The sequence below is a fragment of the Lasiosphaeria miniovina genome (genome assembly GCF_030549165.1).
Source record: "Lasiosphaeria miniovina strain SMH2392-1A chromosome Unknown B0T26scaffold_5, whole genome shotgun sequence".
In the NCBI taxonomy this organism is placed as follows: Eukaryota; Fungi; Ascomycota; class Sordariomycetes; order Sordariales; family Lasiosphaeriaceae; genus Lasiosphaeria; species Lasiosphaeria miniovina.
Window position 1 is genome coordinate 502581 of NW_026848224.1, and position 27900 is coordinate 530480.

The following is a 27900-nucleotide window of genomic DNA, read 5'->3' on the forward strand; positions in this document are numbered from 1 at the left end:
CTAGAAAGTTATCACTTTCACCATGGGGAGGTATGGCCCCTGAAAATCGGTGACTTTTCACATCCCCACGAGCACCCCCTACGAGCACCCCCTCCTCGGCTGCCGATAATCCCGCGAGTCAATGCACAGCACGTCTCCCACAAACGGATTGCGCACCACGAGGTACCCGTCGCCCTTCGAATAGGCATACTTGACCCCCGTCGCCAGCCCAGCCTCGTCCAGCTCGGCGACGTCGATCAGCGGCAAGCCTGCACCGCGGCCCGCGCCGTCGGCATGCACGTCGCGCAGCGGCAGGCGCGTGCCGTTGGGGTGCACGACACCGGCGATGCCACCAAGATTTGTGAGACCGCCGTCGGCGAACAGCTCGATGACCTCGTTGGTTGTCGAGTTGTATTTTAATATCGAGGACGGCGACGAGGCCGACGCCGACGCCGACGCCGCGAACGCGCCGTTGGACGGGTTGCTGCGCAGCACGTGCGCTTGCACGTCCGCGAGCGACGCGAAGCGTGGCGAGGGCGGCACCACTTCCCAGAAGCCGCGGATGATGTTCTGCCGGCCCGCGGCGACAACCTTAAGCCCGGCCGTCACGAGGTAGTAACCCGTCTTTGTGTCGCCTGTTGTGGTGGTGCGGTCGTAGAAGCGGAAGACGACCTCGCGCGCCGTCTTCGGGTTGCTGCCCGCCGGCAGCGGGATGAAGGTGTCCTGGCCCTCGCCGGCGCGCTTCCAGGCGGCCGGAACGCGGAACGGCTCGAGCAGCTTCCCGGTGCCGGGCCTCTCGGTGGTCGTGGTCGCGTACGCCCAGGTGACGCCTTTGTACGTGCCGAGGTTGCTGGCGCCGTCGGTTGCTGCCGTCGTCGCCAGCAGCGTGTCCTCGGCCATCTTCGCCGTCCCCTCGCCCCAATCTCGCACGTGGCCGCCGGGCATAACGTACGACGGCTTGGGCGTGAAGTCGTACATGTAGGCGTCGCCCCAGCCCGTCAGCGGGTAGTCGTTGTGGCGGCCCCCGGCCACGTTGAGCACGTGGCTCGCGCCGTAGTACAGCTCGGCCGCCCACTCAACCGGCCCGTCGGCCCAGATCTTGGACGACGGCCCGTCGACAAAGTACCGCGGCCAGTGGTGCTTGGCATAGTTGCGCTCGTAGAAACGCGCCTGCATGCGCGCCCAGTACGCGCGCCGCTTGCGCAGCATGAAGTCGTGCACCGCCCGCGGCACCGCGTACGTCTTGTTGCCTAGCAGGTTGCTGTCTTGTGACAGGGCCGCCCAGAGCATGTGGCCCATGCCGTTGCCGTTGTACGCGGCTGGAAAGTAGGCGTCGAGGTTGATGCGGGCGGGTGACGACGACGGCACGAGGGTGACTGTGTCGTTCCACGCGTAGTAGCCCGACAGTACGCCGGCCACGAACGTGGTGGCGTCGTTGGCGTACATGGACATGCTGTTGCGGTACAGCGACTGGCGCCGCTGCGGCGCCAGCCGCTTGCCTTCGTACGACTGGAACGCGAACTTGGTCAGCGTGAAGTCGATAGCGTTGCGCGCGCCCTCGCGGATCGCGGCGCTGTCGGCAAACAGAAACAGGTTGAATAGCGAGTGCAGCGAGAAGGACTGGTACGGTCGCGCGTTGGTCTCAAAGTAGTCCGAGTATACGATGCGCGCCATGGCCTGCAGCAGCATTTCCTCGAATGACGCCGAGTTTTTGAAGTCGTTCCTCTTCACGTACGCGCCTTTGGTGAGTCTCGGGTCCTTTCGGGGGTTGTTGTAAATCCACTGGTTGGTCAGATACATGCTCGAGAGTGTCATGAGGACATGATTTTCAGTCTCAGGGTAGCTAATTAGGTGGTAAGTGATGTGTGAGCGGTGTGCTCCCAGCGAAGGAATTGAAAAAAAAAATGAAAAAAGAAAAAAATGAAAAAAAGAAAGAAAAAAAAAGAAAAAGAAAAAGAAAAAGGAAGACTAGAAGAAAATAGAAAAAAGTACGAGAACGAGGGAGACTGACGTGCCCACAAAGTCGATTTTGAAGCGCATATGCGAGCCCCAATCGTTGCCGCGGTAAACAAGACCTTTGTCTAATATGTTGAAGGCCGCATCGTTGCTTAAGAGGGTGGGTTCATTTTGGAAGAGATACAAGAACATCACCATCTCCTTCAGAACTGCAGGAATTTCCAGGGTTAGAAATCGACGGGCAAACGGGGCCGCCCACCTCAAAGGGGCTACCGCCAACTCACCCATGTCATAGTCTGCCGGTCCTCCGTTCGTGTCCGTGCCGGTCCTCGCATACTTGTATATCGTCTTGGTCCAATTTGCCACCATGGTCGGTGCATCGATGAGTGGCTTTGGATTCGTCATGAGGTCTCGATAATCGCCGCTCTTTTGGTACCGTCTCTTATAAGCCAACAGCCAGGCTGCCATGCGACGGAAGCTATGTCTGCTTCCGTGGTCCTTGAAGGAACCAAACGCGTGGGACTTGTGGACCGTTTTGGGACTGCCCGTGCCGCCGCGGCAGCCGCGCGGGTTGGTGCATGGCGGTGGTGGCTCGACGACTGTGTATTCAAGTGGCTGCGTGTCGGTGAGATCAACAAAAACTTGGATGAGGTCGTCACGCCGCTGGCGATAGTCTTGCACCGCTTGGTCTACGGATTGTGGAAACCGTGCTGCTTGAGTAGCATGCAACAAGATGAGCCATAGCACCGCAAGGATGGCGTAGGAACTGGGCCGCAATCGGCGACGCATTGCGTGTGACCCTTATTGGTTGAACGGGTGTGTTGAGTGGGCCTTGAGTGAATGTGCTGAATGAGCTTCAATGAGCGACTGTACTGAACGAGTGTGAAACAAATACGAAGCGGATTGCGATGTATTAAGGGCCTTGGAAACATGTTTCTTTCTTCTGTCGCGCGGCAGCCCCGTGTGATATCCCCGTGTGAAATAAAACCAACAATGCTTCGTTCAACTTGCTAGCAGGTCGGTAGGTGTTCAGCCTTGACAAACTCCGATTGCTCGGCCTCCTTCATCAAATACGCAAGGTAAACGTCCTACTTGCGGCTGAGTGCGGAGCCTCTTCATTGAGAGAGCAGCTGATCCGAAACGGGGCGCCGTACATGCTGTCACGCGGGCTTTCCTCCATTTATCTTGCCTGTCCACGCAAACCGATGATGCTCAGCGAGGCACCATACGCTCGTAGGAATGGAAAGGCAAACAAGGATCTTCAAAGAAGTGGACGTAGCTAAATATGCGAGTGTCTGTTTCTCACGGATTCGGGGTTCTTCAATTACAGAAATAGGAAAAGAGCCCTTGGCGATCGCTCCATATCTCTTGACACTGTGTTAGCAAGACAAACATCCGACAACAAAGGGCGCGCGATACCAAGAAGGGGGCTGAATGCCGATGACAAGCGCGTCCAGGGGCTAAACAGGCCCATTTTGACAGACTTTCTGACCGCACTGCTTGGAACGAGTCTCAGCCTCCACGTCGGCTCGAGGGTGGCTTGCGTTGCCTCCCATGATTTGGCCACGACACCGCTGCCAAGGAACCTACCGCTGAGAGAAGATGTAGATTGGTGCCCTTCTGGAGATCCTCGACTCAGCCCACTGGGTTACCAGTTAGTAACTTGCTTTACCGAAGGTGCATCCATTGAGAGTGAGTGCCGCCTCGCGCTAACTGTCTCCGCCGCCACCGCTGTCAGGGCCAAGAACTGTGGCTGACTCGCCTGCTGGGATGCGCCAGAAGTTGTCGCAATCGTCACTAAACTGAACAGCAGGACCCTTGTTCGGATATAGCCGTGGCCGAGACCGTGGCTGAGATCATGGACATGCGAGTGGAAATCCGTGACAGATATGGAAAGAATATGAGATCCCGCAGATGGGAGCTAGTGAGGCTGTCTCGGTACGCAGCGATATCGTACCTGAACAGGCAATCGAAGGAGCAGTTAGCGGCTGTTCCGTGACGAAAATAGGGCTACCACTCGGGCGCAGAAAATGATGCCGCGAGCCCCAAAGACAGGAGTTTGTTCGAACCCGAGCAAACGAGAAACGAACTTGCCGCCAGGGATTGAGCCCGACGTGGTGGTCAGACCCACAACCTTGAGATACTCGCAAACCGCATTGGCAAGCTTTGTTTGGCAACTAGCAAGGGGGGGAACCCTGAGCTGGGTGGGTTATTTCTCGGCGATTTCTACGAGGATGCATCCCGCATGTAGCTTGCAACTGGTCAATGTTCTCAAAATGCCATCTATTTCGGCTGGCCATCCTTACTGCTCACGCCTTACGCCTCCCCACCTTCTGTTCTCCTTCAGTTCATTCCAGCGAGTGAGATGCCTGTCAAACTTGAGGTACATCACTGTTGCACAATATGAGCACTGTTGCACAATGAAATAGGTTACCTGACGGATCAGGAAGGGGTCAGCTGAACGGAGCCTCTTTTTTTCTTGTTTTTTGCCTCCGGCGGCGCCTGCGGCGAGCTGTCCTCGCTTCGCTCGAGGGAATGGGTGGCTAGCCGAGGGGTGCTAGTTATGTTTGACCAAGTTATAACCACGGCATCTCTTGTATTCGGGAGGGATCTGGTCGTTTGGGGTCTCTTTAGTTGTAGGGAGGATCGGGCGGTCGGGAGGCTGGCCACCGCGCCTGGATTTGGCGCATCGGGCCGTGGGGGCTGCGGTTGAGGGACCCCGACCGTAGCCATCGCGGCGGCTTGAAAAACACGCGTTCCTAGTGATATATTAGTAGGGATTAATAGGGTCATAATCGTAAAGTATTCGGCGTGCCTGTCCATAGCTGGAAAGCGATAAATCGTACGTGCGATTGACTGAGGTTGAATTGCGAGTTGAGGAAGAAAGTCGTTTATTTTGAGGGGGGGGAGCTGGCTAGAAAGTTGAAGGTACCGCACGGACGGATTGACAGCTGTCACGGTCGCCACAGGGCTCATGTGACAGGATTGATTCTATTGGCTGCATTGTGTTTAGAGTGTGGCCTTTGCGCACTGAGCACCACCACCTATTTCCCCGCGCCCTGCGCGGACCCCGCGATAGATTCCTTTCTCTTCCTTAGCTTTAAATCCACATTCGTTACTGCCTTCAACCATTGGCATCCCTACTGCGTAAGGCGGGCCGTCACAACAGCCATTCTACCTCACGACACAGCAAAGCGGCATTTGACAGCTTAACACGTCCGAGGATTATCGATCGGCCAGTCCCCCGAGTCCATTTCGACACAGACGAAAACTGGCCAATCCCCAGGCGAGAAACTTTCGGCACCTTGACGGTAAAGTAGAAGAGACAGCCTCTCTACGCCATCTTCGGCTCGCAAGCTCGCCTACGGCGGCTCCGTTCAGCTGAATAAGGAGTAGGCCGTCTGCAGTCTGCCAGCGGGTATCCGTTTTAGCAGACGCCACTAGCATCAAAATTGCCCATGCGGCGACGCAGCGGCGGATTTGCATGCCGTCGACGGATAGATCGCCTGGTTCCCATGGCCGCGACCACGCCGGCCAGCCATGCCTCGCAATATCCCAGCAGGCGGCGACCGGACCAAGGCTGGGGGAAGCCTGGACTGTCGAAAACCGGGGCCACGCGCTCGCCAAAGACAGCAGTCCAAACCGCGGCACATGTTGTCTGTGTGAGGAAACCCAGCGCACCGAACTGCACGCCCCTACATGCCGCCGGAGCTGCGGGGCCCTCCGACATTCCACGAGCTGTCCGCTCAGCCGAGAACGTAGAGTCCAGGGAGCAGTCGTCTTGTTTGTTGCCGTGTAATTTCCCCAACACAGCGAGCGAGCGAAACACCGAGGGATTCCCGGACTTGGAGATGCTTTGCACCTGGCTATTCGGCCCTCTCTAGCTGGAGTTGATCTAGCGCATGGCGCTATTCGCACTAGGATAGCCTCTTGGTTATTGCTAAGCAGTTGCACTTGACAGCCCAACCACCTCCTCACTTGGCAACAAAAACTGCCCAGAGTTGGTGAATCCTGCCGTTGGTTGTCAGCACGGATTTAAGAAGATAGCGGATAGCGACAACCCGAGCCAAGGCGCCACCCCGCTTTGGCCCAGATATGGCCTGAGAGATAACCCGGCGAAACAGTTATGCCGGTCGGGACAGGCGCGTGGTCTAGAACATAGCCAAGCAGCCGGCTCGGCAGCTGCAGCAGTCTCGGAGCCGCATGCTTGTCTCAGCCTCTCTCCCAGGCGTTGTTATCGTGGGGGCCGGGACGAGGCCGGATCGGGCGGCGCCGAGATCCCTAGCCCACGGCCAAGACACACTTGACAAGCCCACCCAGGTCGAGGGCTGCACGTCAAAAGATAGCGGGCCGTTGGCGGCATTGATAATGTGACGGGTGGGTCGATCCATGCTGATCCACGGTGGATTATACGTGGTCTTGTATGAGACGATCCGTGCTAAAATGTGAAAATCCGGGGGTGGCACGCACGTGGTTGTATTGCCGAGAAGGTGTAATATGTGGGGGTATTGCGCGATGGCCGTGGCGACCCATTTGCAGCTGTTTCCACGCCCAACCTAGCCACACCTGCAGTGTGCATGCTCGATAGGCGCAGGAAGACGGGGAGCTCGCGGATGGTTAATCCGCAGCGTTGGTGGCGTGACGGCCGGTATCAATGAGCACATGTGCTGCGTTGTGCCGTGCTATTAGTAGCGCCGCGCCTCAGACCCGAAACGTGTCGTGGCCGCCGGTAACACGCAGGCAGTCTAATCTGCTCACCATGGGTCGCACAGATACCGAAGTCCGCACCTACGAGCGGGACGCCGAGGGCGATCCCCACGACACGCGCGAAGACCAGGTGGTGAAGCCCATCAAGTCGTGGAAGGGCTATGTTTGGGACACCTGGGACCTGCCCAAGGACCAGCGCCGGCTGTTGTTCAAGGTGGACGCCTTTGTTCTGACCTTTGCGTCGGTGAGTGCCCCGATTCAACTCCTCTCTTGCGACATCGATCTAATGCGAAAGCTCTATCCCTCGGTCAGGTCGGCTACTTTCTCAAAAACTTGGACCAGACAAATGTCAACAATGCATTCCTCAGCGGCATGCAGGAGGAGCTGGGCATGTGGGGCAACGAGCTCGTCACCAGCGTGTCTATCTGGACCGTTGGCTACGTCGTCGGCCAGATACCGTCCAACTTGCTCCTGACCCGCGTGTCTCCGCGGTGGGTCATCCCTGCACTTGAGCTGGGCTGGGGGATAGCCACCATCTGCACGGCATCCGTAAAATCATACGGAGCTCTCTACGCAATGCGTTTTCTCGTCGGTTTGTTTGAGTGAGTTTTACGCCTAGCCCCCCTGTTTGTTTCGCGTGCCTTCGGCTGACCAGCCAGGTCCGGATTCTACCCCGGCATCCACTACATGCTCGGCTCCTGGTACACGCCGTCGGAAATAGGCAAGCGAGCCATGATCTTCTGGCTGGCCGGCGCTATCGGCATGATGTTCAGCGGTTTCCTGCAAGCGGCCGCTTACACGGGCCTCCACGGGCACGGCGGCATGGCTGGCTGGAGATGGCTGTTCATCATCGACGGTATCATCACAATACCGCTCGCCCTGCTCGGCTTTCTCTTCTTTCCTAACCTACCGCAGAGCGGCGTGAGGACGTGGTGGACGACGCAGTCCGAGCACGACCTCGCCGTCAGCCGCATGAAGGCCATTGGCCGTGCCGGCAAGGTGCCCTGGACGAAGGCCAAGGTCTTTAGGATCTTGACCAGCTGGCACACCTACCTGCTGCGTGAGTACAGCATCCAGGCTTTGTGGACGTAATGGGTCTGCTGACACCTGACTCCCCATCAGCCCTGTGTTACATCATCTGGAACAACGGCTTGCCACAGCCCGCAATGGGGTATTGGCTAAAGAGTTTCAACGACAAGAAGAACCCTCCCGTGCCAGGCACCACTTTCACAGTTCCTCAGATCAACAACTGTAGGCCTGAATCCTGCCTCTCTCAAGGCTCCAAAGAGTCAAGCTAACCACGCCGTGTCTCCAGTGCCACTTCCCACGACCGGTTTCTTCGTACTGGTAGCCCTCAGCTGGGGCTGGCTCTCGGACGGACCGTTCCGCGGGGCACGGTGGCCCTTCATCTATGCCGGCGCCGTTATCACTGTAAGGAATCGACGTAAACTCTTTTCAACCTCAAGCTTGTCTTGCTAACCACAGTGACCCTACCGTGCAGCTCGTTTTCAGCATTACCCTGCGCCAAATGCCGCTTTATGACAACATCAACGGCCGCATAGCAGTCTACTGGCTCGCGAATATTGGCGTAAGTCGAAAACGCCACGTCACCATTCGCCAACACACCTTCTGACCAAACTCTTCTGACCAAACTCTTCAACAGGGCGGCGCCGGTCCGCTGATCTTCAGCTGGGTTAACGAAATATGCTCCGGCGACACGGAGAAAAGAGCACTGCTCATCGCCATGGGCAACGATCTTGCCTACGTTGTGCAGGCAGTGGTGCGTTCTCGTCGGCTTTGTGGTATAATTAGTTGCCTGCCCCAGAACCTGACACTGATCGTGACGCAGGCTCCCAACTTTGTGTGGAAGACGACCGACTTCCCGGCCGCGACAAAGGGGTATACCTGGTCGATCGTGCTGCAGGTCCTGCTCAGTAAGTCTTTCGCCCAATTAAGGCATCCCGGATTTTGTTCAAGACTGGGTGCAAGACATAGTTCCAAGACGTGCTAACAAAGCCCCTTTTTGCACAGTTCTCGAAACTGCCCTCATCCAGCTCCTGCTCTGGCGGGATAAAAGACGAGCGGCCCGGCTAGACGACTCTGACAGTTCATTACGCGCGCCGTCGGCGGATAGCGATGGCTCACCGTCGCCGATCGACGATGTTGTCAAGTGATGTTGGCAAGGTGAGGAGGGCGTGCTGGGCTGTGGGGTTTGCTATCCGCACATGGTAGTCTAGTCTCACTAGTTGGCTGCATTGGGCGGCTCATGTGTGTGAGATATGCCCTGAATATTAGGCAGACGGGCTGCCATGTCTAGGTACCATACGAAAGCTGCCATGCCACAGTCCTGCGGCGTCGTGTCACCTTTAATTAGCGTGCGAACCTTCACCGCAGTTTAATCACGTTTATTCTTTTGCATAAACATATGCTTTCACCCTCTTTCAGGAATTGGCCCCTCTCCTCCTTTGGTGTCAGAGTAAAGAGAATTATGAATCAGCTGATGCTAGCCGGGTGAGAGGTCACCAAAGAAATACAGCATATTTCCCACCTCCATGACTCATGCCATTCACAAAGGAGACGGGAAAGTAATTAGGGAAGAGGTCAAATAAAGCCAAGGTTCGGACCACACCGAGAAAAACAAATGAACTTTAGGCCCTGGCCACTTCCCTCCGCACGGAACGGGCCATGTTAGCATGGATCTGGACGTGTGCAATGAGATGGGAGGCCGTGGAACGGTCTTCCAGTTTCATGGATGCGAGGTACATGATGAAATTTCCGAAAAGGGCGAAACGCAGTACGGGCCGCTGCGCACAACTGCCACGAGGAGCAGGACTTGCTCTGACCCACGCATCCATTTTCTCATCAAAATCAGGTACACTTTGTGTCAGGTCTAGTTCTAGACGCACAGATACGGCCCGACAAATCAGACGAAACGCGCCACTCAGGCTACCGTCACTTCGCGCTCACTTTCTACTCAACTCACCTCACCTGCACTTAGAGAACAGATGAGCGAGCTTCCGTAGCCTCCAGTCAACAAAACCTTTGCCCAAGCAACGCACCTGCTAATTCGAACCGCCACCAGGTAGCCCGACCGACGACTAGCCACAGCAGCCGCACACTTTCCGCGCAAGGAACCTGCACCTACAAAGTGCAAAGTGCAAATTTCAAACCACAAAACCATAACCACAAAACCACAAAACCACAAAACCGCACCCCGCGACCGCGCAACACGACAAACCCTCGCAAACCGCAAATGGCCGACCAAGACCAAGAACACGAGACGAGCCGTTTCCGGGCGCTGCTCAGCAGCCTCAGGAAGCTGACAATCTCGGCGCCGCCCGGCCTGGCCCGCCACAGAGCCAGAGCCGACGACAGCATGGAGCTGGAGCCCTCAGTCTTGGTCCCGTACGACGGCTACGATTTCACCACCGACTCGCACACCACGTCGTTCCGCCGCGCGCTGGCCCAGACGCTGTTCCAGTACCGCGGGCGCGTGCCGGTGACTTTCTTCCGCGACGTCAAGGTGCGTATTCAATTTAATTTCTTTCTTTCAGTCCAACGTTCCCCGATCATCGGTCGCGTCGCAGCACCTGCTTTCTCCCTCACTCATCCTGACAGTTGTGTCACCCTAAACCAAGCCCACAGACACACCCCAACATGACTTGCATGGATGAGATGAAACGCGCGACGTGGCATGGCACACGCACGTTACCTACCAGACAAAGAAGGCAAACTCAATTAATGACTTCGCGGAAACGAATCAGGCCTACCTCGAGAGCGTGTACGGCACGGTGCAGGGCACGACGGACCTGGTCCGGCAGTTCGTGTACAACTTCGTCTTCTACTTCTGCACGACGAGCGGGGGCGAGCACCTGCAGCCGTTGGCGCTGCACGCGTCGATTCAGGGCCTGGAGCGGACGGTCGAGAACAACCAGACGCTGGCGGTGCGGCTGTCGGGGTTCCAGCCGCTGTGGACGGTGACCGGCGAGCAGCAGCTGCAGGGGCAGCAACGGCAAGCGGTGGTGATCCGCGAGGCGCTGATGGCGGAGATGGACGTGGACCTCGAGAAGGTGCTGCAGCTGTGCCCCCGCGTCGTCGAGGAGGTCGAGATGATTCCCGAGTCGGTAGACGGTGGTGACGATGACAAGGACGACGTGGTGATGAAGGACGAGGCCAGTGGCGAGGACACGGATTTTCCTGGGGCTCCGGCTTACGTGTTGTCGAAGACGGAGGCGGACGAGGAGGCGGACGAGGACGAGGACGAGGGCCTGAACTTGGTCCCGGACGATGACCACGACGACACGTACGGCATGATGGACAACTCCGTTGTGGAAATTCGCCAGCAGGAGAGCGACGACGACAGCGACAGAGACTGAGGCTATAGTTATTGGTCTCGGCATTCCGTAAACTCGTGTAGCTTAGCTGCCTTGTCTTAAAGTAGCATACGAGTAGCAATGTGCCGATGGCTTGTATATAACACGTGCAGCAGCATAGCATACCGCAGTGTGATACCCACGCATGGGCGTGCATGAACAAGTCTCGTTGCTTATTCGGAGCGCAAGAATAGCAGGGGGGGAACCTCCATTTCACTTGTGATCTCTGACCCTCTACCATCCTCCAACTGCCCCACACCTCATCTCAACCTGCCTACTTACTCAAGCAAGGTTGCTTCCTCTTATTCCGCCAACCGAAACCCTGAGAAAGTCGACGTCCGAGTCAAGACGCTTCTTCAGCTCGCCCTGGGCGAGCTCGTCCACGTCCCAAGACGCCCACACATAGCGGCCGTGGAGGAAGCGGGCCTCCCTGGACGCCGCCCACACGGCAAAGTTTCCCGGCAGCGATGCTATTTGTCAAGTGTCAGCAGTGCCAATCGGGCAGTGCCAATCAGCCTGACCTGCCTGTCGTTGTTGGAAGAGGGCCGTGGCTGGGTACGAAACTCACCGTCGTCAAAGGGCAGGAAATCCTCAGTGGCGCCCGCCTTGCGCCACGGCTCGGTGAAGATCATGCCGGGGTTGAAGCTGATGATCTGCAGCTTCTCCGGCTCCACGTCCTGGGCGATGTACTTCAGGGCCAGCACGGCGGTGCCCTTGGTCAGCGCGTACTCTGGGCGGGCGGCAGCGAGGGGCTGGTAGGCGTTGTTGCTGATGTGGATGCTGCTTGTCGAGACATTGAGTAGGACCTGATTGATCAATTAAGTTAAGCTGGGCCATTCTGAGAGGCCCATGAGAAATATCCCGGAACGGGGCTGTCTACCTTGGGCCTGTCCGCAGCATTCGCCTGGCCGTGGAACCGCTCAGTCAGCAGCAGCAAGTTCCTGACGTTGACCCCGAACGTGTCCCAGATGTACTCGGTGCCGAGCTCGAGGAGCGGCTTGACGACAGCGAACTTGGCAATGTTGGTGACTAGCACATCGACCACAATGCCCTTCTCGGCAAGGCTGGTCCACAAGGCATCGATGACTGCTGGATTTGACATATCGGCTTTCTCGGCGACGATCTGCGTGCCTGTGTTTACTTTGGCTGCCTGTTCCTCGAGCAAGGCCCGCGCATTGTCGAGTTTGTCCTGGTTCCGGCCGGTGATGATGACAGTCGAGGCCGAGGCTGCGGTGAAGCCCTTGGCGATGGCTAGACCAATGCCAGCGGTAGAGCCGGTAATGAGAACAGTTTTGCCAGCCTGGCTGAGCTCGGGGCGAGCTGCGTCGATGGCGGGGTACGAGGTCCGGTGCGTGGTTGAGGTCACGTTGGTTGCTACAGCGCTCGCCATGGTTGGTTGGGTTGCTGCCTGTTTCGACGAGTCTGAGGACTGATTAAAAGTTATTTGGCTTGTCCCTAGGGATGATTGCGTGTCTCCTAGTAAATACATTGTTAATATCAGCGGCGATCGCAAATTATATACGTCAGGCACTTCGGCCAAGTACCTAGAGAATCTGAGCGAGTGAGAATTGCACCGTGTTCCGCCGACTGACAAATCCGACAGTCACACTTGGATTCAGCGAAATATCCAAATCATTCAACAGCGTATAGAGCATACAGCCACGGGCGAATACAACCCGGGCCGTGATAAGCCGTGGAGTTCAGGCCCGTATATGTGCGCCGGACAGTGCGCCGGACATACGGGGTGCGGGCGGCGAAATCCGTGAATTCCGGGCCGTGGCCATTGGGGCCGCGGCGGAACGCCCGCCCTTCTAGATTAGGATAGCGCCCGCAACAAGGGGGCCAATCAGTGCCGGGGGCCAATCAGTGCCAGAGGCATGGCGGATATTTCCAGGAAACCCGCAGTGACCGATGGAGTGCCAACAGCAGGCGGAGCCGGGGTTAACCACTCCTCGACACAATCTTCGACAATCGCTCAGTAATTAGTCTCTTTACTTGCTCCGCCTAACTCCATCGTGTTTGCAATCCCAGAAGCTTAAAGCGCCCGCCCGACTCCCAGAGAATGTCATCAGCCGCCGAGACCAAGGCCTGCGACCGCTGTGCCAAGGCCAAGCGGAAGTGCGACAGGGGGCAGCCCGCCTGCGTTCGTTGTGCGACCCGCGAGCTCACTTGCACGTATCCGGCCCCCCGCCCGAGCTGCTGGGTGTTGGTCAATAGCGCATCGGACGCGGGCAGGCCTGAAACGGACGTCCCGTCCATGCCCTTGTTTGCAAACGTGCTTGAGTCGGTATCTGCGTTACCCGCTGTGACAGCACCAGCAGCCATCGAGCCACCACGCTCACAGAACTCGGCCGAAGGCGCCCAAGCCGAGTTCCAGCTAGAATTGGAACATTCCGACGCCCTCGTTGGTGCTCTCGGACTTGGCGATGCTCTCGTCGGCTCCACCATCCACATCAGCCAGCCCAGGCTGCAGACTGGCCTCTCGACCGGCTGGTTTCTCACCCCCGAGACGTGGGTGTTACAGCCCATTCCAAAAGGGGGCCTTGGCGTCGTCGAGTTTGTGTACCCGACGTTGCACCGGCTCAGGCGCCAGATCCACAGCCTGATGCTGGACTGGGTGAGCAAGGGCAGCAGCCCGCTGATACACGCGCGGCTATACCAGGTCCGTTTTCCGCGGTGCATGCAAGATGCCTACATGACGCTGTCGGCGTACACGACACAAGTGCCGCAGACGGAGAAGATGGTTCGGCGCATCATTTCCGACCGCAGCGCCCAGCTCATGCGCCAGTATGCCCGTACGTCCCCCAGCGATCTTGATGCGTTCGAGCACCTGGCCCGGGTCCAGGCGCTGCTGATTTTCACCGCCCTCGGCTTCTTCGACGAAGACGACGGCCTGCGCCACATTGCCACGACGCAGCTGCAGGTGCTGGAGAGGTGGAGCTTGCAGATGCTCGAGGCTACGCGGCTGGCAGCGTTCAACGGCCAGCTGCGGATGGGCAACCTAATCGACGGCAACGGAAACAACGACGGCAGCGGGGTTGGTCTTCTCGGTGTATCTCCCCCAAACTCTCAAACCTCGAACGGGAGCAACGAGCATGACGTGGAGATGATGTGGTATGTATTCCTTCATTATCTGATCTCCAGCTCCGCGGACTTTGTGTGTGTGCGTGTGTGTGTTTGCAGGGAGGGGTAGGGGGAGCAAAGGAGAGAAATAAGGAAAAGAAAGAGAGAAAAAAGAAAGAAAAAAAGGAAAGGAGAGAAATAAAGCAAAGAAAGAAAGAGAAAAAAAAAGGAACGTCCCGGAACGGTCGAAGTGTGATTACTGACAACAAGGAACAGGCATGCCTGGATAATCGCCGAGTCTGTCCGCCGAACGTGGTTCATGTCGTGCACCTTGCAGGCGATCCACACCGTGACGCACCGCTACGCGCTCCAGTGCCACGGCGACATTATGTTCACGCTGCTCACGGGCGTCTTTGACGCGCCGACCTGTTGGGCCTGGGCTAAAATATGCAGCGAGCGAGACATTAGCTTCATGTCGCGCATGCACGTCCGCCGCCTCCTCGGCGAGAAGACTCCAGACGACGTGGACTTCTTTGGCAAGATGGTGCTGGAGCTCATGTACGGCGTCTCAAAGGTACAGAATTGGGGCGCGGACTAGCGACGAAAGACTAAAGTCAGGCGTGCGCAGCTGCGGCGTCTGGTGGGGGGGCCCGCGTGTCTGCCGCTTCAAAGAGTGTTTGCTTTAGAATCGGAAGGAGCGACGGAGATGCACGCGACGTGGCGGAATGGAATTTCCTTTGAGCTCCAAACAACAACCAGCCAGCCAATTGAACTTGGCAGGCAATGGAAAATATGACGTTCGTTAATCACGCGTCCCCCTGGACGGAAGAAAGTCAAAAGCTCGAATTCCAGCTATCTCAGACTCGGAGATAAAAGATGCAAAAAATTAGGGTTGTAAGGCTGATGTTGCGCGATCCGAGGTTCGAACTCGGGTCCCTCGCTGATCCAAGATAAGATGGGAAGCGAGAATTCTAACCACTAAACTAACCGCGCCTTATCATTTGATGGCTGTTTGCAGCGCTAATTCGGCCCACATGGGCTAGAGTGTCTGAGACCGGGGTGTGCGTTGGCACACTGTGCCGCGATTGACTGACAAAGAGCTCTGTGAAAAGTAAATAAGGGTAAATCTCTAACGTGTACGGAGGAGTATTACTGCTGGTCAAATAAGAGCTTTGTGTGAGGTTCCGCGAGGGTTGCACCGCTGTGCAACTTCCGCCTAATTGAACAGCCTGTTTGTTGTCAATGCTCAACGGCTGAGTGCCACTACAATTACGTCACCAAACAACACAACAACTTTTCTCACGGCCCCCTTCACATTAGGTTCTGTAATCCACATGTCATGAGATTTGGTATTCATCATCACAAACACTCTTTTTGCGAACAATTTTTGTCGAATGGTTACATTGTTTTCTTACCAACTAATCTCAATGTTTACCCTATTGTCTGTTGTCGCTACCAGCACAAAAGGCAGACAGGTACCTCAATGCTGCTAATTTGGCGGTTAGTCAACCACCTAGTTACTCATCGGCCGGGGAGGGACTGCCTCTCTCACATACTCACGGCTCGGAACCGTCCAGTTTTCGTCGTGCGAAAAATAGCCCTGGTCGTCAGTTTTGCCTAGCTCCTCCTCCGAGACCTCCTTCTAGTCGGCTCTGGAATCGAACTCGGCGTCGAGACGCTCGAAAAGGGGCGTCTCTTTGACGACGAATGAAGGGCTGCGGGGCTCGTCGGACCGCTCCATGTGTTTCTCCTTCGGCACTTCCAGGAACTGTCCGAATTTGCGAGGACGATGCTGTGGCTGGGGTTGCTGATTGCCCGGGGACAGAGAGCAGCGAGGCTCAATGTTCTTATCTGCTTGTTTGTCTTTCGGGACTTCCAGGAATCGCCCGAACTTCTGGGGCTGGGCTGGGCCGGACTGAGACGACGAGGTCGGCGCTTGGCCTTGCTGGTGCTGGTGCTGCTGCTGTTCGCGTCGCTCTTGCAGCCGGCTCTGTTGCTGGTCGCGCAACTTCTGCTGCTCTTCCGGCGAGCGAAGGCTTGGCGGCGGCTTGATAGTCCGGCGCTGCTCTGTGGGAGGTCCAGAGGAGGCCATGTCGGCTGGTGGTTGCGTTATCCGAATTCTTTTCTTCAGTATACAAAGTTAAAATTTCGTTCAGTTTGCTAGTTATTGTTTTGTGGTGTTTTGTTAAAGTGGGTAGGGGCTTGACGTTGTGGCCACTTCCAGATTATATAGCCGAATTTAGCATGAACAATGGATTTGTATGCTGCCCTTCATCGGGGACCACTCCTCATTGTTCCCGAACAGTAAGTACCTGTGTCCCGGCTTCGATCGCTATTGTTCCTGTTCAGTGGCTTGTTTTTTCGTGTTAGTTTTGCAAAAAGGGTGGAGTCGTTTAATTTCTTACAGCCTCATTAACACCATTTTTATTCTATTGCGTGTATGGTAATAGTCTATCATAGATCTACCTGGGGAGATCGCTCCTGGAGTATACGGAAGAAAACATAACCTCGTAGACAAATTAATATGGCCTGGTAATAACGTGCAATTGTTAGAGTACCCGAGTCAATAATATTTAGCACCCAATATAATGGACTATGCGAGAAACACTGTGCTTCATCAATGTCTGAACGACCAGAAGCGAACATATGGATGGATACTCCGACTACTAAGACACCGAGCCACAACCCTTGTATAATCCCAGTTTTGATACCCACCGCCGCCAAAGGCACACCGCTTGTGGCCTCTACAACAGCTCCAAGATCCCAAAATCGATCCGTCGCTAAGTAAAAGTCTTACTTGAGACTAAAAGGTGGATATAATTAATGTAAAGGACGAAAAAGAGAGGGGTATGTTCGTGTCCCGGCGCCTTGTAAATGCATACAAATAAACGAGCTGATACTTCCGCCAGTCCATTGTTCAAAACCTATAAACGAAGCGAAGGTGTATAAGTGCAGAAAGTGTTGGGTTATGTGAGTAAGCTGAGTCCTAGGACGAAGCTTGGCACGACGCTTGGCTCTGCTAGTTCCGGCTCATGCCTTGTTTGGCCTAAAAGTTTGGTTAGTGACGTGCTTGTGGGACTGGAGTTCGCGTTGCTGAGGGAAGACAAACCTTCATCATCTCGATCCGAGCCTTCAACTGGCTTGTGACTTCGGCGGCCCTCTTCCAGCTCTCCACCCCATTGCCAGTCGATATTCCACTCGGGGGTGCGTCGCCTTGCCTGGCCCCAGCTCGACTGTCAGCCCTACTGCTTACGCCATCACTGGGAGCATTATGCCCTATGCCGCCGACAGCATTGTCGGATGCTGTATCGTCTCCCATATACCGGAATCCACGCGCGGGGCTTCCCCGCCCGCTAGCTGCACTGCCCGTGTACCTAAGCGCGGGAGACAGCTTAGTGTGAGGGTATGGCACGTTGTCGCCGTTCTCTTTCTCCTCGCTTCGTGTGCTGGCAAAGCTCCGGCGGTTGAAGTTTGAACCGGAGTAGTGATCGCCGTCACGATAAATATCCTGCTGGTGCGGACTCATCGTTCGGTGTCCGAGGAGAGGCGAGCTGGGACTAGGCGACCTAACACTGGCGCTAGACGCCTCAGCTTTGCTCAAGGCACGCTTGAGCCGGTCGAGCTCGCGCTGGAGGCGCTCATTTGTCTGCTCTGCAGCTTCTGCATCACTGCGAGCCCTAACTAACTGCGTTTCTTTAGCTTTGATGGAGAGCACGTCCCTGGTGTGGTCTTCAATCAGACCGGCATTCTGATTCTTAAGTTCCTGGATCTCAGAGTGAAGTTTGGACCGATCGTGCCGTGCATCGTCGAGCTGCTTCAGCAGACGCTCATTTGCCGAACGGAGTTCTTCGAGCTCGGCTCGGTCAGTGTGCGAGAAGTTGGAATATGGGGTTGGTGATGGCGGTGCGACTGGCTGCGAGGGCGCAGCCGGCTTGGCCAAGGAACGACCAGCAAGCCCGCCCCTGCCGAGACCAAGGCGCGGAGCCACCTTCGCCGGGGTGGGCGGCAGCTCTTCCTCCTCCTCCTCCTCCTCGAGGGGAGGAGACGGGGCTGCTGCTGGGCGCCGCGGCGAGGCAGCACCCAGTCCTGGGAGCGTCCGCTTTTGGGGTGCTTTGAGTCCCCCAAGGCCGGTTGGCTTTGGCATTCCGATCTTGCCTTCCGGGGCAGCACGTGACGTGGGCTGTGGTGCAAGAGGCTGCTGCGCGTACTGCGATGGAGGCGGTGGTGGCTTCTTGGCCGCTGGCGCTTTCTTCGTGCCCACTTTCTTCGGTTGAGAGGGCGGCGGCGCTCGAGCGACTGGCGCGGGTGGCGGTTTTGGCTTTTCCTTCGCCCGTACTTCAGCCGTCTCGCAGAATTCCTTGATTTTGACCTTTCGGAGGTCGTCCAACCCTTCGAGGTGTGGACCCATTCCCCGCTCGCCAATCATCTTCATGATGGTTCCCAGAATCTCGGCACCGCCAGATCGGAGCACTTCACTCGACTCCGAAAGCAACTTCTTGGCCGACTCGACGATCGTGGCGATTTCGGGCTTGCTAGGAACGTCTCGCGTAGTTCTCAAGCACCTGAGGAGAAACTTCATGGTGCCTTCCTTGACCGCCGGATTCTTGTTGACAAGAAAGGTGGTGATATCCTCGAGGCATTCTGTAAGACTGGTGGTCGTGAACACAGCATCCAGAGCAGCGCCAAGAGCATCAGCTACTGTTTGTTTCTTCTCCTTGAGTCTCTCCATGATCGGCTGCATGACGGTGGGCCGGTGCTTGGCGTAAGATTTCCGCAGACCCTTGGCAAGCAGCTCGATACACTGCGCTGCCTGCGTGACCACTGCTACGTTCGCATCTTTCATGCACTTGGCCAAGACGCGGTTGACATCGTTGAAGTCCCCGTCCTTGATCCGGGGTACGTTGACGACGGCGTATAGGGCCTCGAGAGCTTCCTTCCTTTCTTTCCACTTGGTCGAGGCAATGTTGTCGAAAAAGTCCTTTGGGATCTTGCTGGCGACATCCTGTGGTTCTGCTAGATCGAAGGCATCTATCTCGGCGGGTTCTTCGGCGTCCCCGCCCTCATCGTACTCTTCTTCGGCGGCGCCCGCAGCTGGAGCCCGCTCCTTTGCGGCTTGCTGCGACCTCAGAAGGCGCTCTTGCTTTGGGACACCTTCTGCCTTGACCTTCTCGAACTGCGCCTCGAGGTCCGCCTGCTGGGTTGGCTTGAGATCGCCCCAAAACATCGGTTTCATGGCCTCGCGCAACCACCTGTAGAACTCGACGGCCAAATTCGTAGCCTCTGCTCGCACGTTTTTGTCTGCATGGCCAAAGACCTTCGGCAAAACCTTGAGCACGGGTTTGGGATCGGCGACCTTGCAGCCATAGTTGTGGAATATTTGTGTCAGAGCTGCGAGCGACGCGGCCACGAGTTTGGGCTGTTTATTAGACAGGGTGGGGAGGATGTCCTCGATGACAGGGGCGGCGACGTCGAGCTCGATGAAGAGAAGTAGGGCTTCGATGGACGAGGCTTTTGTCGCAGCTCGTGTCGAGGACAGGCCTTTTTCGGTGATGGGCGTGACGGCGTGCTGTCTCGCTCGCACTGCTCCTTCGCGCCCGCCGAATTTCAAGAAAGCACAGAGTGCGCTGAGGCCATCTTGCTGTGCAGCGACATTGGAGTCCGCCGCCGCCGATTTCCACAGGCCCGAATCTTGTATGAACGGCCTGAATACGGGGTCATACTCGTCCGGTGACTTCTCGAACAGGGCGGCGGCCTCTTCGTATGCTTGCTTTCGCACTTTCCAGTTCTATCCACGACATGAACATCAGCTCTGTCGCCATGGTAGCCGGTGCAATGCATCCCCGCAACACGTACCTTGTGCACCCAGCGATCGGTTAAGGGGAGGGCGCTGAAATCCTCTTCTTCGGCCATTCTGTTCACTGCTGTACGCGTGTCGCGCGGAGACGGGCCGTTGCGGGCGGGAGGACGAGAAGCTAGGCTCAGCGAATATCGACTGGAAAGATTGGCGAGACCGGGAGGGGCTTCGAATGGCTGTCTAGCGTGTGCCTATGGCCACAAATTTGAGTGTCAGTCAGCCTTCCAAGCATAGGAAGCCCAGACATGAACGGGTACGGCCAAAGCAGTGTGTACCGGACAGACCAGGAGTGACAGCAAAATAGAGGGCACCGAATCCACAGGGCCAGAGAGAGGGGGTACCCACGTCTACTGCGGTAAAGCGATTGAGCTAAATGGAACTAATGGCAAAAACCTGTCGTCCGTTCGGTACAGCGGTGGTGCAAAATGGTGACGCGCAGGAATCAATCCAAAAATGACGTTGTTGTCGGTTGTTGGTCGCTGCAGTTCGTCCGGGGTTACGGTATCTCGGATTGGGAGGGTCGGTCGTGGAAAAAAAGCTCGAGTTGCGCCGCTTGTTGTTCGAGCCCTTGCCGCCCGCGATTTTACCTCGCTGGAGCGCGCGGGACAGGGGAGGCGTGTCCGGGGCAGCCCTGGCAACTGCCAATTGCTGTGGCACAGTTGCTCCGTATTGATAGGGATAACGAGTGGGTCGCGGGGTTGACCTTAATCTGGACGCCTCAGTTCTCTCTCACAGGTATATATCGAGACTTTTTTTTTTTTTTTTTTTTAAAAAAAAAATCGAACGATGGCGTAAGTGAGAATTGGGTTGTCTCAATCTTGAATCCTTTTTTTCTGTTTTTTTGGTTGTGTTCCTCGCTCTGATGCGGCGGCTAGTCTGTTTTGTTCCCGTGCGACTTGTTCGAGCCACAAACGCGCTGAGGTTGGGGGTGTCCCAATTTGGGACTTGCATGTTGACGTGGCTCAGCAGGGCTCGTCTCGTGCCCCACTCGCTACTGCCCGCCGCCCATTGCTGGAGAAACCCAATCCATGTGATGTCACGAACCCAACCCTGAGGCATGCAGCCGGCAGATCCAGCCTGACAGCTGCCACAAACCGCCACCCGATTTGGTTGCTGCCTACCAGCAGCGCAGCAGCCGCTTTCTGCTTTCTGCATAGCCAATGCCGCAATAGTATTTTCAACAAAGCTGCAAGTCCCGGTCTTGAAAGCATTCCCGCCCCGCCATCAAAAAATCTTGAATGCATTTGCCCGTAGCGACCTTCTCACCCAACGGCCAGCCGACAGAGTCGCCCTTTTGTGCATTGAAGATCAAAGAGTGAGCCCCAGCAAGATCCACTTTTGGCTGCCGCCCTTGCTCCTCCGCCGTAGAGCCTGTGGATTTTGGCGAATGCTTGGACCCTGAGACGGAATTGCCTCCTGACAAAGAGCTCCTCCTGCACGACTGAGGTGACAGGCTACGGCTCATATCTTGACCGCCACGAATACGCACGGCCCGGTCATGGATTTTTGGATTTCGATCCTCCAAGCGATATATCCATAGCTGCCTTCTACTGCCGTCGACGAAACGACCGACATTTTGCGCTTGCGCTGTTCCACAATCCTGCAGCGATTTCTGCGATTTCTGCGATTTCTGCCGACCAAGCTAGGCTTGGACTCGACGCCGCCCCTCTGCGCCCGCCATCATGGCCCAAATCCTGACGCCTCGGCAAGCTGAGGAACTGTAAGCTCCTCGATAGTGCTTCCCAGCGGAGAGATCTACTCCTCGCCCGAGGAGTTTGCTGACTGCCATGCAGACACCGAGCCCTTATTGCCTACTTGACCGCCAACAACCTACCGCAAACCGCCGCGGCGCTGCGAAGCGAGCTAGATTTGGGAGAAGATGCATTCGATGCAGCCACGGCCAAGAAGTACGAGGGGCTATTGGAGAAGAAATGGACAAGTGTCGTCCGTCTGCAGAAGAAGGTCCGTCTTCTCCCCTCCCTGCCCTCTTCTACGTTGTCGTCCTCTAACCCGCTCATCGGCACAGATTATGGATCTCGAATCCCGAAACAGTACCCTCCAGTCGGAGCTTAACAACGCGACGCCAACCTCGCGGCAGAACAAGGATCCCGTCTCCTGGCTTCCCAAGGCGCCCGCCCGACACACGCTCCAGTCACACCGAGAAGCTATAACATCCGTCGCATTCCACCCCGTGTTTTCCTCACTCGCGTCCGGGTCCGACGACCAGACTATCAAGATATGGGACTGGGAGCTGGGGGAGCTTGAACGGACAGTCAAAGGTCACACGAGGGCCGTGCTGGATCTGGATTACGGAGGCCCACGTGGAAACACGCTGCTGGCGTCCTGCAGCTCAGACTTGACCATCAAGCTCTGGGATCCCCTGGACGGGTACAAAAACATTCGGACTCTCCCCGGGCACGACCACAGTGTCAGCGCTGTGCGATTCATTCCGTCTGGCGTCGCCGGGGGCACCGGCAATCTCCTGGTCAGCGCGAGCCGGGACAAGACGCTGAGAATATGGGACGTGAGCACAGGCTATTGTGTAAAAACGCTGCGCGGGCATGCGGAATGGGTGCGCGATGTCTGCCCATCCCCAGACGGGAGGTTTATACTGTCGACCAGCGACGACTATACCGGGCGGTTGTGGGATGTGTCGATACCGAATCCGGAGGCTAAGATTACCCTCATCGGTCACGAACACCACGTTCTCTGTTGTGCAATTGCCCCGCCGGCAGCGTACTCACATCTTGCCGCCATGGCTGGCGTCAAGAAACCGCCCGCTACGAGCATGGCGGAGTTCATGGCGACGGGCTCTAGGGATAAAACAATCCGGTTGTGGGATTCGCGAGGGACATGCATAAAAACACTAATCGGGCACGACAACTGGGTACGGGGCTTGGTATTCCACCCCGGCGGGAAGTATCTCATCTCTGTGGCAGACGACTACTCACTCCGATGCTGGGATCTAACCCAAGAAGGAAGATGCGTCAAGACTTTGGGCGACACACATGGGCATTTTGTGCAATGTATCAGATGGGCTCCCTCGATTGTCAAGGATGTGCCCACAGCCAACGGTACCGACGGAATGAACGGAGGCGCCAATGGGACGCCGGCAAAGACGACTAGCTCCGAGACTGGCGGCGAGGCGCAGATCCGCTGCGTTATCGCCACGGGCAGCGTGGATCTCAGCGTACGCATTTTTGCCAACTAAAGATGGCGACGCGTGGGACCTGGCCAAAATATGGCAAGTGAGAAACAGGACGACCAACCACACGCCTCACCCGGGAATGCTCGAGACTGCATACATACAAGCTGCCAAAGATGCAACCCCTCGCCGAGAATTGGCTTAATCGAGATGGCACAACCGCTCCTGGGAGAAAGGAGCCGTCATGGGAAATGCCCGCCTTCTAGGGCTATGAGGCTATCTCCAATACTCCCAAGCTGTGTTGCAGTGCTGCCTTTGCCGGCAGCCTCGAAGAGTTCGCCCTGTGCCTTTTGACAATGCCATGTCTTGCTTCACGGCTGACGAGAGGTCTTGCAGGGTTGTACATACGACAGAATTAGATAGATACCCAGATATTGAACGATTTATGACCGTCATCGAGCCAGCTTGCCTTTGATCCAGCCCCGATACGACGAGCACGCGGCTAGACCCCGGAGCCAGATCTGTCGGCTGGCACTTTCCGCCGCCCATTCTATGACAACAGTCCAATCCCTAACATTAATCCCCAAAAGCCTTTCGGCCGCCCATGCCAGAGAATCTCGTCCTTGGCATCTCTTTCTTTCCGACCTCCCCACTATTCCATGCACTTGCCTGTTCCCAAGAGAGACCGGCTTTCGGGGTGCAGGCCCATTTTATCAAGACGCTCGCTTCACAACTTCACAACCCCTTCACCTTGGCATTAGTACAATTACATGTATAAAGCATCCGTATTTCAACGTCGTCTTTGGTCGAAACTCTGACAGCGAGACGCGATCGGTTGCCAAACTTCAAGTCTCGTCAATGTTGCGGGCGTGCACCATGATGCCAACGTTCCACTTCACTCCCAGGTGGGTAAACGTGTTCACCCCATATTCTTTTCGCCACTTTGTATGACCACCAGCCCGAAATGAACAGCAAAACGACCAGGATGGCAACGCAAACGCCGAGAAGGGCCCTGACAATTGGCGTACTCAATGGAGATGTGTCCGCCGCTGGCCCCCCTGAGACACAGCCATCTCCTCCTGCACCACTTCCCGTCTCCGCAACCGGATCTGTGGCCACGAGAGAGACGGGCGCCGCGTCTGAGACCGCACGTGCCGACGGAGCCAGACTGAACTCGCCCCGGTCATAGTCCACAAACAGGTATACCTGGCTGAGGAAAGATCGGCCTAATACTGCGGCATTGGCGGGGGCCTCGGACTGATACACGGCCAGCTCGTTGAAGCCGAGTTCAACTGCGCGGCTGCCGTCGGCGGCAAGCCCGCGGACGGGGTTGAACAGCTCGTTCGATGGGATATTCACTGTCTGCCCGCCCTCCAGCGTCACCACCAGGCTCGCGTCGAACCGCGCGGTGCTGTTGGCTGGGTAGATGAGCCCGGGCTCGTTGATGTACAGCGACAGAAGCTGGCGCAGCAGCGGGTCTTTCTCCGCCTCCGGGTGCTGCACCGGCTTGTACGACACCGGTCCACCAGTCCGCCCCGTCATGGTGTCGACGTAATTCTTCAGGTTGTTCAGCACAGTCACGGGAAGCCGGGTGTAGATGTCGTACACCTCGAGGCACGCCTCCAGCGGCAGCGCCGAGTCGACCAACTGGAAGCTGTCGTTCGCGCCAGCCGTGGAGTTGCTTGGCACTAGCCACATGCTGCTGATGGTCACCTGCAGCGGGCACACGCGCTGGTTATTCACTACCTTATTGTACGCGGACATGGAGTATGTCACGGGCGACCCGGCCACGGCCCCGACGTCCCGCCCGCCCAGCGTCAGCGCGCCACTGCGCGGCCGCGCGTACGAGAGCGATCCGGCGTCGAAACCCCACGACCGCGTCGGCCCCGTCACGCCCGCCGCGATGAGCGCCGCGCTCAGCGTCGAGCTGTCGGCCAGCCCCAGGTGTGACGCCGTATGGTTGATGCCCGACTCGATCAGCCCGTCCACCATGGCCACGGACCGCCCGTCGTGCAGGGCTAGCGACGCGTTGACCGCTGCCGGGAACGCTACGGCCTCGGTGCCGCCCATGATGACGATCCATCCCGGGTTGCTGCTGCCCAGCCCGGCCGTCGACACGGTCGGCAGCCCCACAGGGTTGCCCGCGCCGTCGACAGCCAGCGCGCTTCCCCGGCGCGAGTAGCACTGTCCCCGCGTCATGTTCTGCGTGCTCAGCGCCGTGTCGTTGCATAGCGGCCCCGGGACCGTGAGTAGCGTCGCGTTTGTGACCGTTGATGGCGTCACGCAGACGGATTGACTCCCGGGGGCGGAGGAGGCCGTGGTGGAGTTGTGGAGCGAGAACAGGATTCCCCACGAGTTAATAGTCGCCTGAGACGCGGATGTGATGGAGCAGTTTCCGACGGGAATCCATATCGGGGCTGCTGGCTGACAAGCTGAATGCGCCCCGGGCGTCAAGTTCGCGACGGTGAGGAAAAGGAGGAGGGCCGAGAAGGTGGGGACGCAGGTCGTGCCGGACCACGGCCGAGGGGGGCGACCTGTCATGGTGCTGGCCAAGAAATCCAAGAGGCACTAACACCTGTCTGTGTAACGGCGGATATCTGGGAGTTTCAGCCGATCGCCTGCCAATGACGGTTTCATTGTGTGAATGCTGTGGGGCAGGATTTGCGTGGATCACCCGAGGGCCCCGACTGCGTTTTATTGCTTTCTCTCGCCCCCTTCGCTTATTCACACGGCTTCAATGATTCCCTGACCCGAGTTCAGCGGCCCTGGATGTGGAATCATTCCTACGCCCCTACTGGGTGCGCTAGATGGCTTTGAGGGTGCGCCACTGCGCCTCCCGGTCAGTCTACACCTCGTGTCTACGAGGCAAGTGAGCAAAAGATGGGGCGGGACGCCTAAGAGGTAGACAAGGCTGTGTGAATCGTACGCGTACTCTATGGACCCCGGCTCCCCTGCATCGCGTGCCCCAGTCTCAGTCTCCAGGGATCACGATCTGCAGCCTACTGGATACGACCGCACGAACCATCAGTGGTAGACAAATTAATCGAGGCTTCAGAAATTGCATTTGCTAATTATGAACAATACGTGCTGGACCGCATGACGCCAATATCTGGCTCCGCTCGCCGTTGAGCTCTATTAGTCAGGCCTGTCGCCCAAGAGGTACATAAAGACCTTGAAGAAATCAGATCCGTGCATGGTCTGACGTGGCCGATGTTTTTTTTAATTAAAGCAGCTGTCGAGAGAAGATTGCTCCAACCCTCGTGCAACCAACCCCCTGCACATTATTGAGGCTCTTCTGGCCCCTTTTCCCCAATTCTCCAGAGCCTCGTGCGGGATCTACGTGCCGGAGCATATCCCCGGGGGTCGCCCAAAATCCATCTTCACACCCAACCAAACTCCAAACAAACATGAACCAACCATCCACCAACCGCTCCGGAACCATGTCGGCGGGAAATCCAGACAGCGGTCTATCCTACCCTCCTTAAATTCCGTCTTTTCCTTCCCCTCCCAAAGGGGCGCGGCTTGTTCGCAACCTGACTGCGTTGCCAGTTTGTTTTTGGGGGTGGCTCCCCTCATTATCTATCTGGCTACCGAGAACGCCACCACACCTGCAATGGCACCACACCCAGCAGCACCGCCCATGCAGGCATGACAGGCGGGGATGGCAGGCAGGCAGGCAGGCAGCCCTCGACCGCAGCAGCCGCGCAAGAAATAATAAGCCGGGCGTGCGGCATTTTCAGATTTGCGCTTGTGGAGGGCACCACAGAGCCCCTGAAGCTGCCGCTGCAGCCCTTTTCAGTGCGAGTGCAATTATCTGTGCTGGGCCGGGAAAACTGTTCCGCCTGTCCTTTGGACCAATCTTGGGTTCGCTTTGGGACGCTCGAGGCTTGCATTTGCAGTGCCTGTAGGGGGTGAACAGTGGCGATAATTGATACTATGTATGGAATACGTTATTTATTCTTCTGCGGCACGGCAGGTTGCATCGGGGGTGGGCAGAGAGTCGAAACGCGAGGCCCTACAACGTCGAATTGGTCTCGTTGATAATTAAGTCTCGGCTTCTGGCCTATCACACGGGAACATGAAATCACGGGTGGCATAGGTAGTTATAAAATTATCATGCCTCAAATGTCTGCCCCCGACTCTACTCTCGCGCCTCCTCCAGAGTCCCTCCCATCTACCCCGGCTGCAGCCATCACAGCGACTCGAAGGTCGACGCGGGAGGGGGGTCGAAGTACCAGGGGTCGGGATATTTGAGGCCGACGGGGTCGCACCCCGCGCAGGCTCGCGAGAAATCCGAGATGACCTTGTGGCAGGCGTTCTGCACATGTCCCAGCGTGCCCCATTCGCGGTTGGCGTCGCGGTGCTCCTTGCACCGCACCGGCAGAGTCACCTTCTGGATCATGGCCGAGAAGCACACCCGGCAGTGGAAGCACGTCGTCACCCAGCCGCACATGTTGGCCGTCTCGCTCGTCCTGTGAGCCGGTAGAAGTGCGACCTTGATTTCTTGACGATATCGACGGGTTCCTGGCGGTGAGATCGGGTGGCGATGCAAGACTAGGTAAAGACAAGTTTGCAGTGGCCAAGGCAAAAGATTAGGAGAAAATAAAGATATAAATATGTGCGCTGGGAAACACCAGTGATTCATTCTAGGTCGCTGGAAAACACTAGTGATTCATTCTAGGTGACGAATACAGAAGAAAGGAAACTGTCGCGGGACAAACGTGTATTGCACCGGCGCTTCAACAAAGAAATTTGTGGTATTGTCTCTGACCTGTGTTTGTTACATTGTTCCAGCCGCTGTGTCTGTTGTGGACTGACAATGT

General features: G+C 56.8%; 9 protein-coding genes and 1 non-coding gene across 10 annotated transcripts; 4 read left to right on the top strand and 6 right to left on the bottom strand.

Annotated features, from left to right (window-relative positions):
* Positions 1-78: 78 nt before the first annotated feature.
* Positions 79-2724, bottom strand: B0T26DRAFT_676940 (uncharacterized protein; the record flags this gene model as incomplete). The annotated part of the gene is made up of 3 exons (XM_060440036.1): positions 79-1822; positions 1991-2144; positions 2220-2724. 3 exons carry the CDS (start codon positions 2722-2724, stop codon positions 79-81), a joined length of 2403 nt encoding a protein of 800 aa, XP_060293811.1.
* Positions 2725-6694: 3970 nt separating this feature from the next.
* Positions 6695-8816, top strand: B0T26DRAFT_676941 (putative pantothenate transporter; the record flags this gene model as incomplete). Its single annotated transcript, XM_060440037.1, has 9 exons — positions 6695-6886; positions 6955-7244; positions 7302-7702; positions 7765-7893; positions 7958-8073; positions 8144-8230; positions 8306-8422; positions 8492-8576; positions 8674-8816. 9 exons carry the CDS (start codon positions 6695-6697, stop codon positions 8814-8816), a joined length of 1560 nt encoding a protein of 519 aa, XP_060293812.1.
* Positions 8817-9647: 831 nt separating this feature from the next.
* B0T26DRAFT_803563 (uncharacterized protein) lies at positions 9648-11018 on the top strand (the record flags this gene model as incomplete). The annotated part of the gene is made up of 2 exons (XM_060447093.1): positions 9648-10165; positions 10362-11018. Exons 1-2 carry the CDS (start codon positions 9896-9898, stop codon positions 11016-11018), a joined length of 927 nt encoding a protein of 308 aa, XP_060293813.1. The 5' UTR covers positions 9648-9895.
* Positions 10971-12809, bottom strand: B0T26DRAFT_803564 (uncharacterized protein). Its single transcript, XM_060447094.1, has 4 exons — positions 12503-12809; positions 11896-12444; positions 11584-11821; positions 10971-11485 (listed from the first exon to the last, which is right to left on the bottom strand). The coding sequence occupies exons 2-4, from the start codon at positions 12403-12405 to the stop codon at positions 11298-11300; spliced, it is 936 nt and encodes a 311-aa protein (XP_060293814.1). The 5' UTR covers positions 12406-12444; positions 12503-12809; the 3' UTR covers positions 10971-11297.
* Positions 12810-13077: 268 nt separating this feature from the next.
* Positions 13078-14676, top strand: B0T26DRAFT_651121 (uncharacterized protein; the record flags this gene model as incomplete). The annotated part of the gene is made up of 4 exons (XM_060438247.1): positions 13078-13310; positions 13473-13988; positions 14049-14129; positions 14355-14676. 4 exons carry the CDS (start codon positions 13078-13080, stop codon positions 14674-14676), a joined length of 1152 nt encoding a protein of 383 aa, XP_060293815.1.
* A 309-nt stretch (positions 14677-14985) lies between these two features.
* Positions 14986-15071, bottom strand: B0T26DRAFT_t192. The gene has a single exon. It is a non-coding gene; the product is annotated as a tRNA-Gly (tRNA).
* Positions 15072-15720: 649 nt separating this feature from the next.
* On the bottom strand, positions 15721-16170 carry B0T26DRAFT_676945 (uncharacterized protein; the record flags this gene model as incomplete). Its single annotated transcript, XM_060440038.1, has 1 exon — positions 15721-16170. One exon carries the CDS (start codon positions 16168-16170, stop codon positions 15721-15723), a length of 450 nt encoding a protein of 149 aa, XP_060293816.1.
* A 740-nt stretch (positions 16171-16910) lies between these two features.
* B0T26DRAFT_339063 (armadillo-type protein) lies at positions 16911-20095 on the bottom strand. Its single transcript, XM_060434467.1, has 3 exons — positions 19932-20095; positions 17188-19863; positions 16911-17124 (listed from the first exon to the last, which is right to left on the bottom strand). Exons 1-3 carry the CDS (start codon positions 19986-19988, stop codon positions 17098-17100), a joined length of 2760 nt encoding a protein of 919 aa, XP_060293817.1. The 5' UTR covers positions 19989-20095; the 3' UTR covers positions 16911-17097.
* A 1519-nt stretch (positions 20096-21614) lies between these two features.
* B0T26DRAFT_648823 (LIS-1 1) lies at positions 21615-23143 on the top strand (the record flags this gene model as incomplete). Its single annotated transcript, XM_060438033.1, has 3 exons — positions 21615-21652; positions 21726-21894; positions 21959-23143. 3 exons carry the CDS (start codon positions 21615-21617, stop codon positions 23141-23143), a joined length of 1392 nt encoding a protein of 463 aa, XP_060293818.1.
* Positions 23144-24268: 1125 nt separating this feature from the next.
* B0T26DRAFT_601457 (uncharacterized protein) lies at positions 24269-25360 on the bottom strand (the record flags this gene model as incomplete). Its single annotated transcript, XM_060435744.1, has 1 exon — positions 24269-25360. A coding segment is annotated over one exon (1092 nt), but the record flags the coding sequence as incomplete, so codon positions are not given.
* Positions 25361-27900: the final 2540 nt, after the last annotated feature.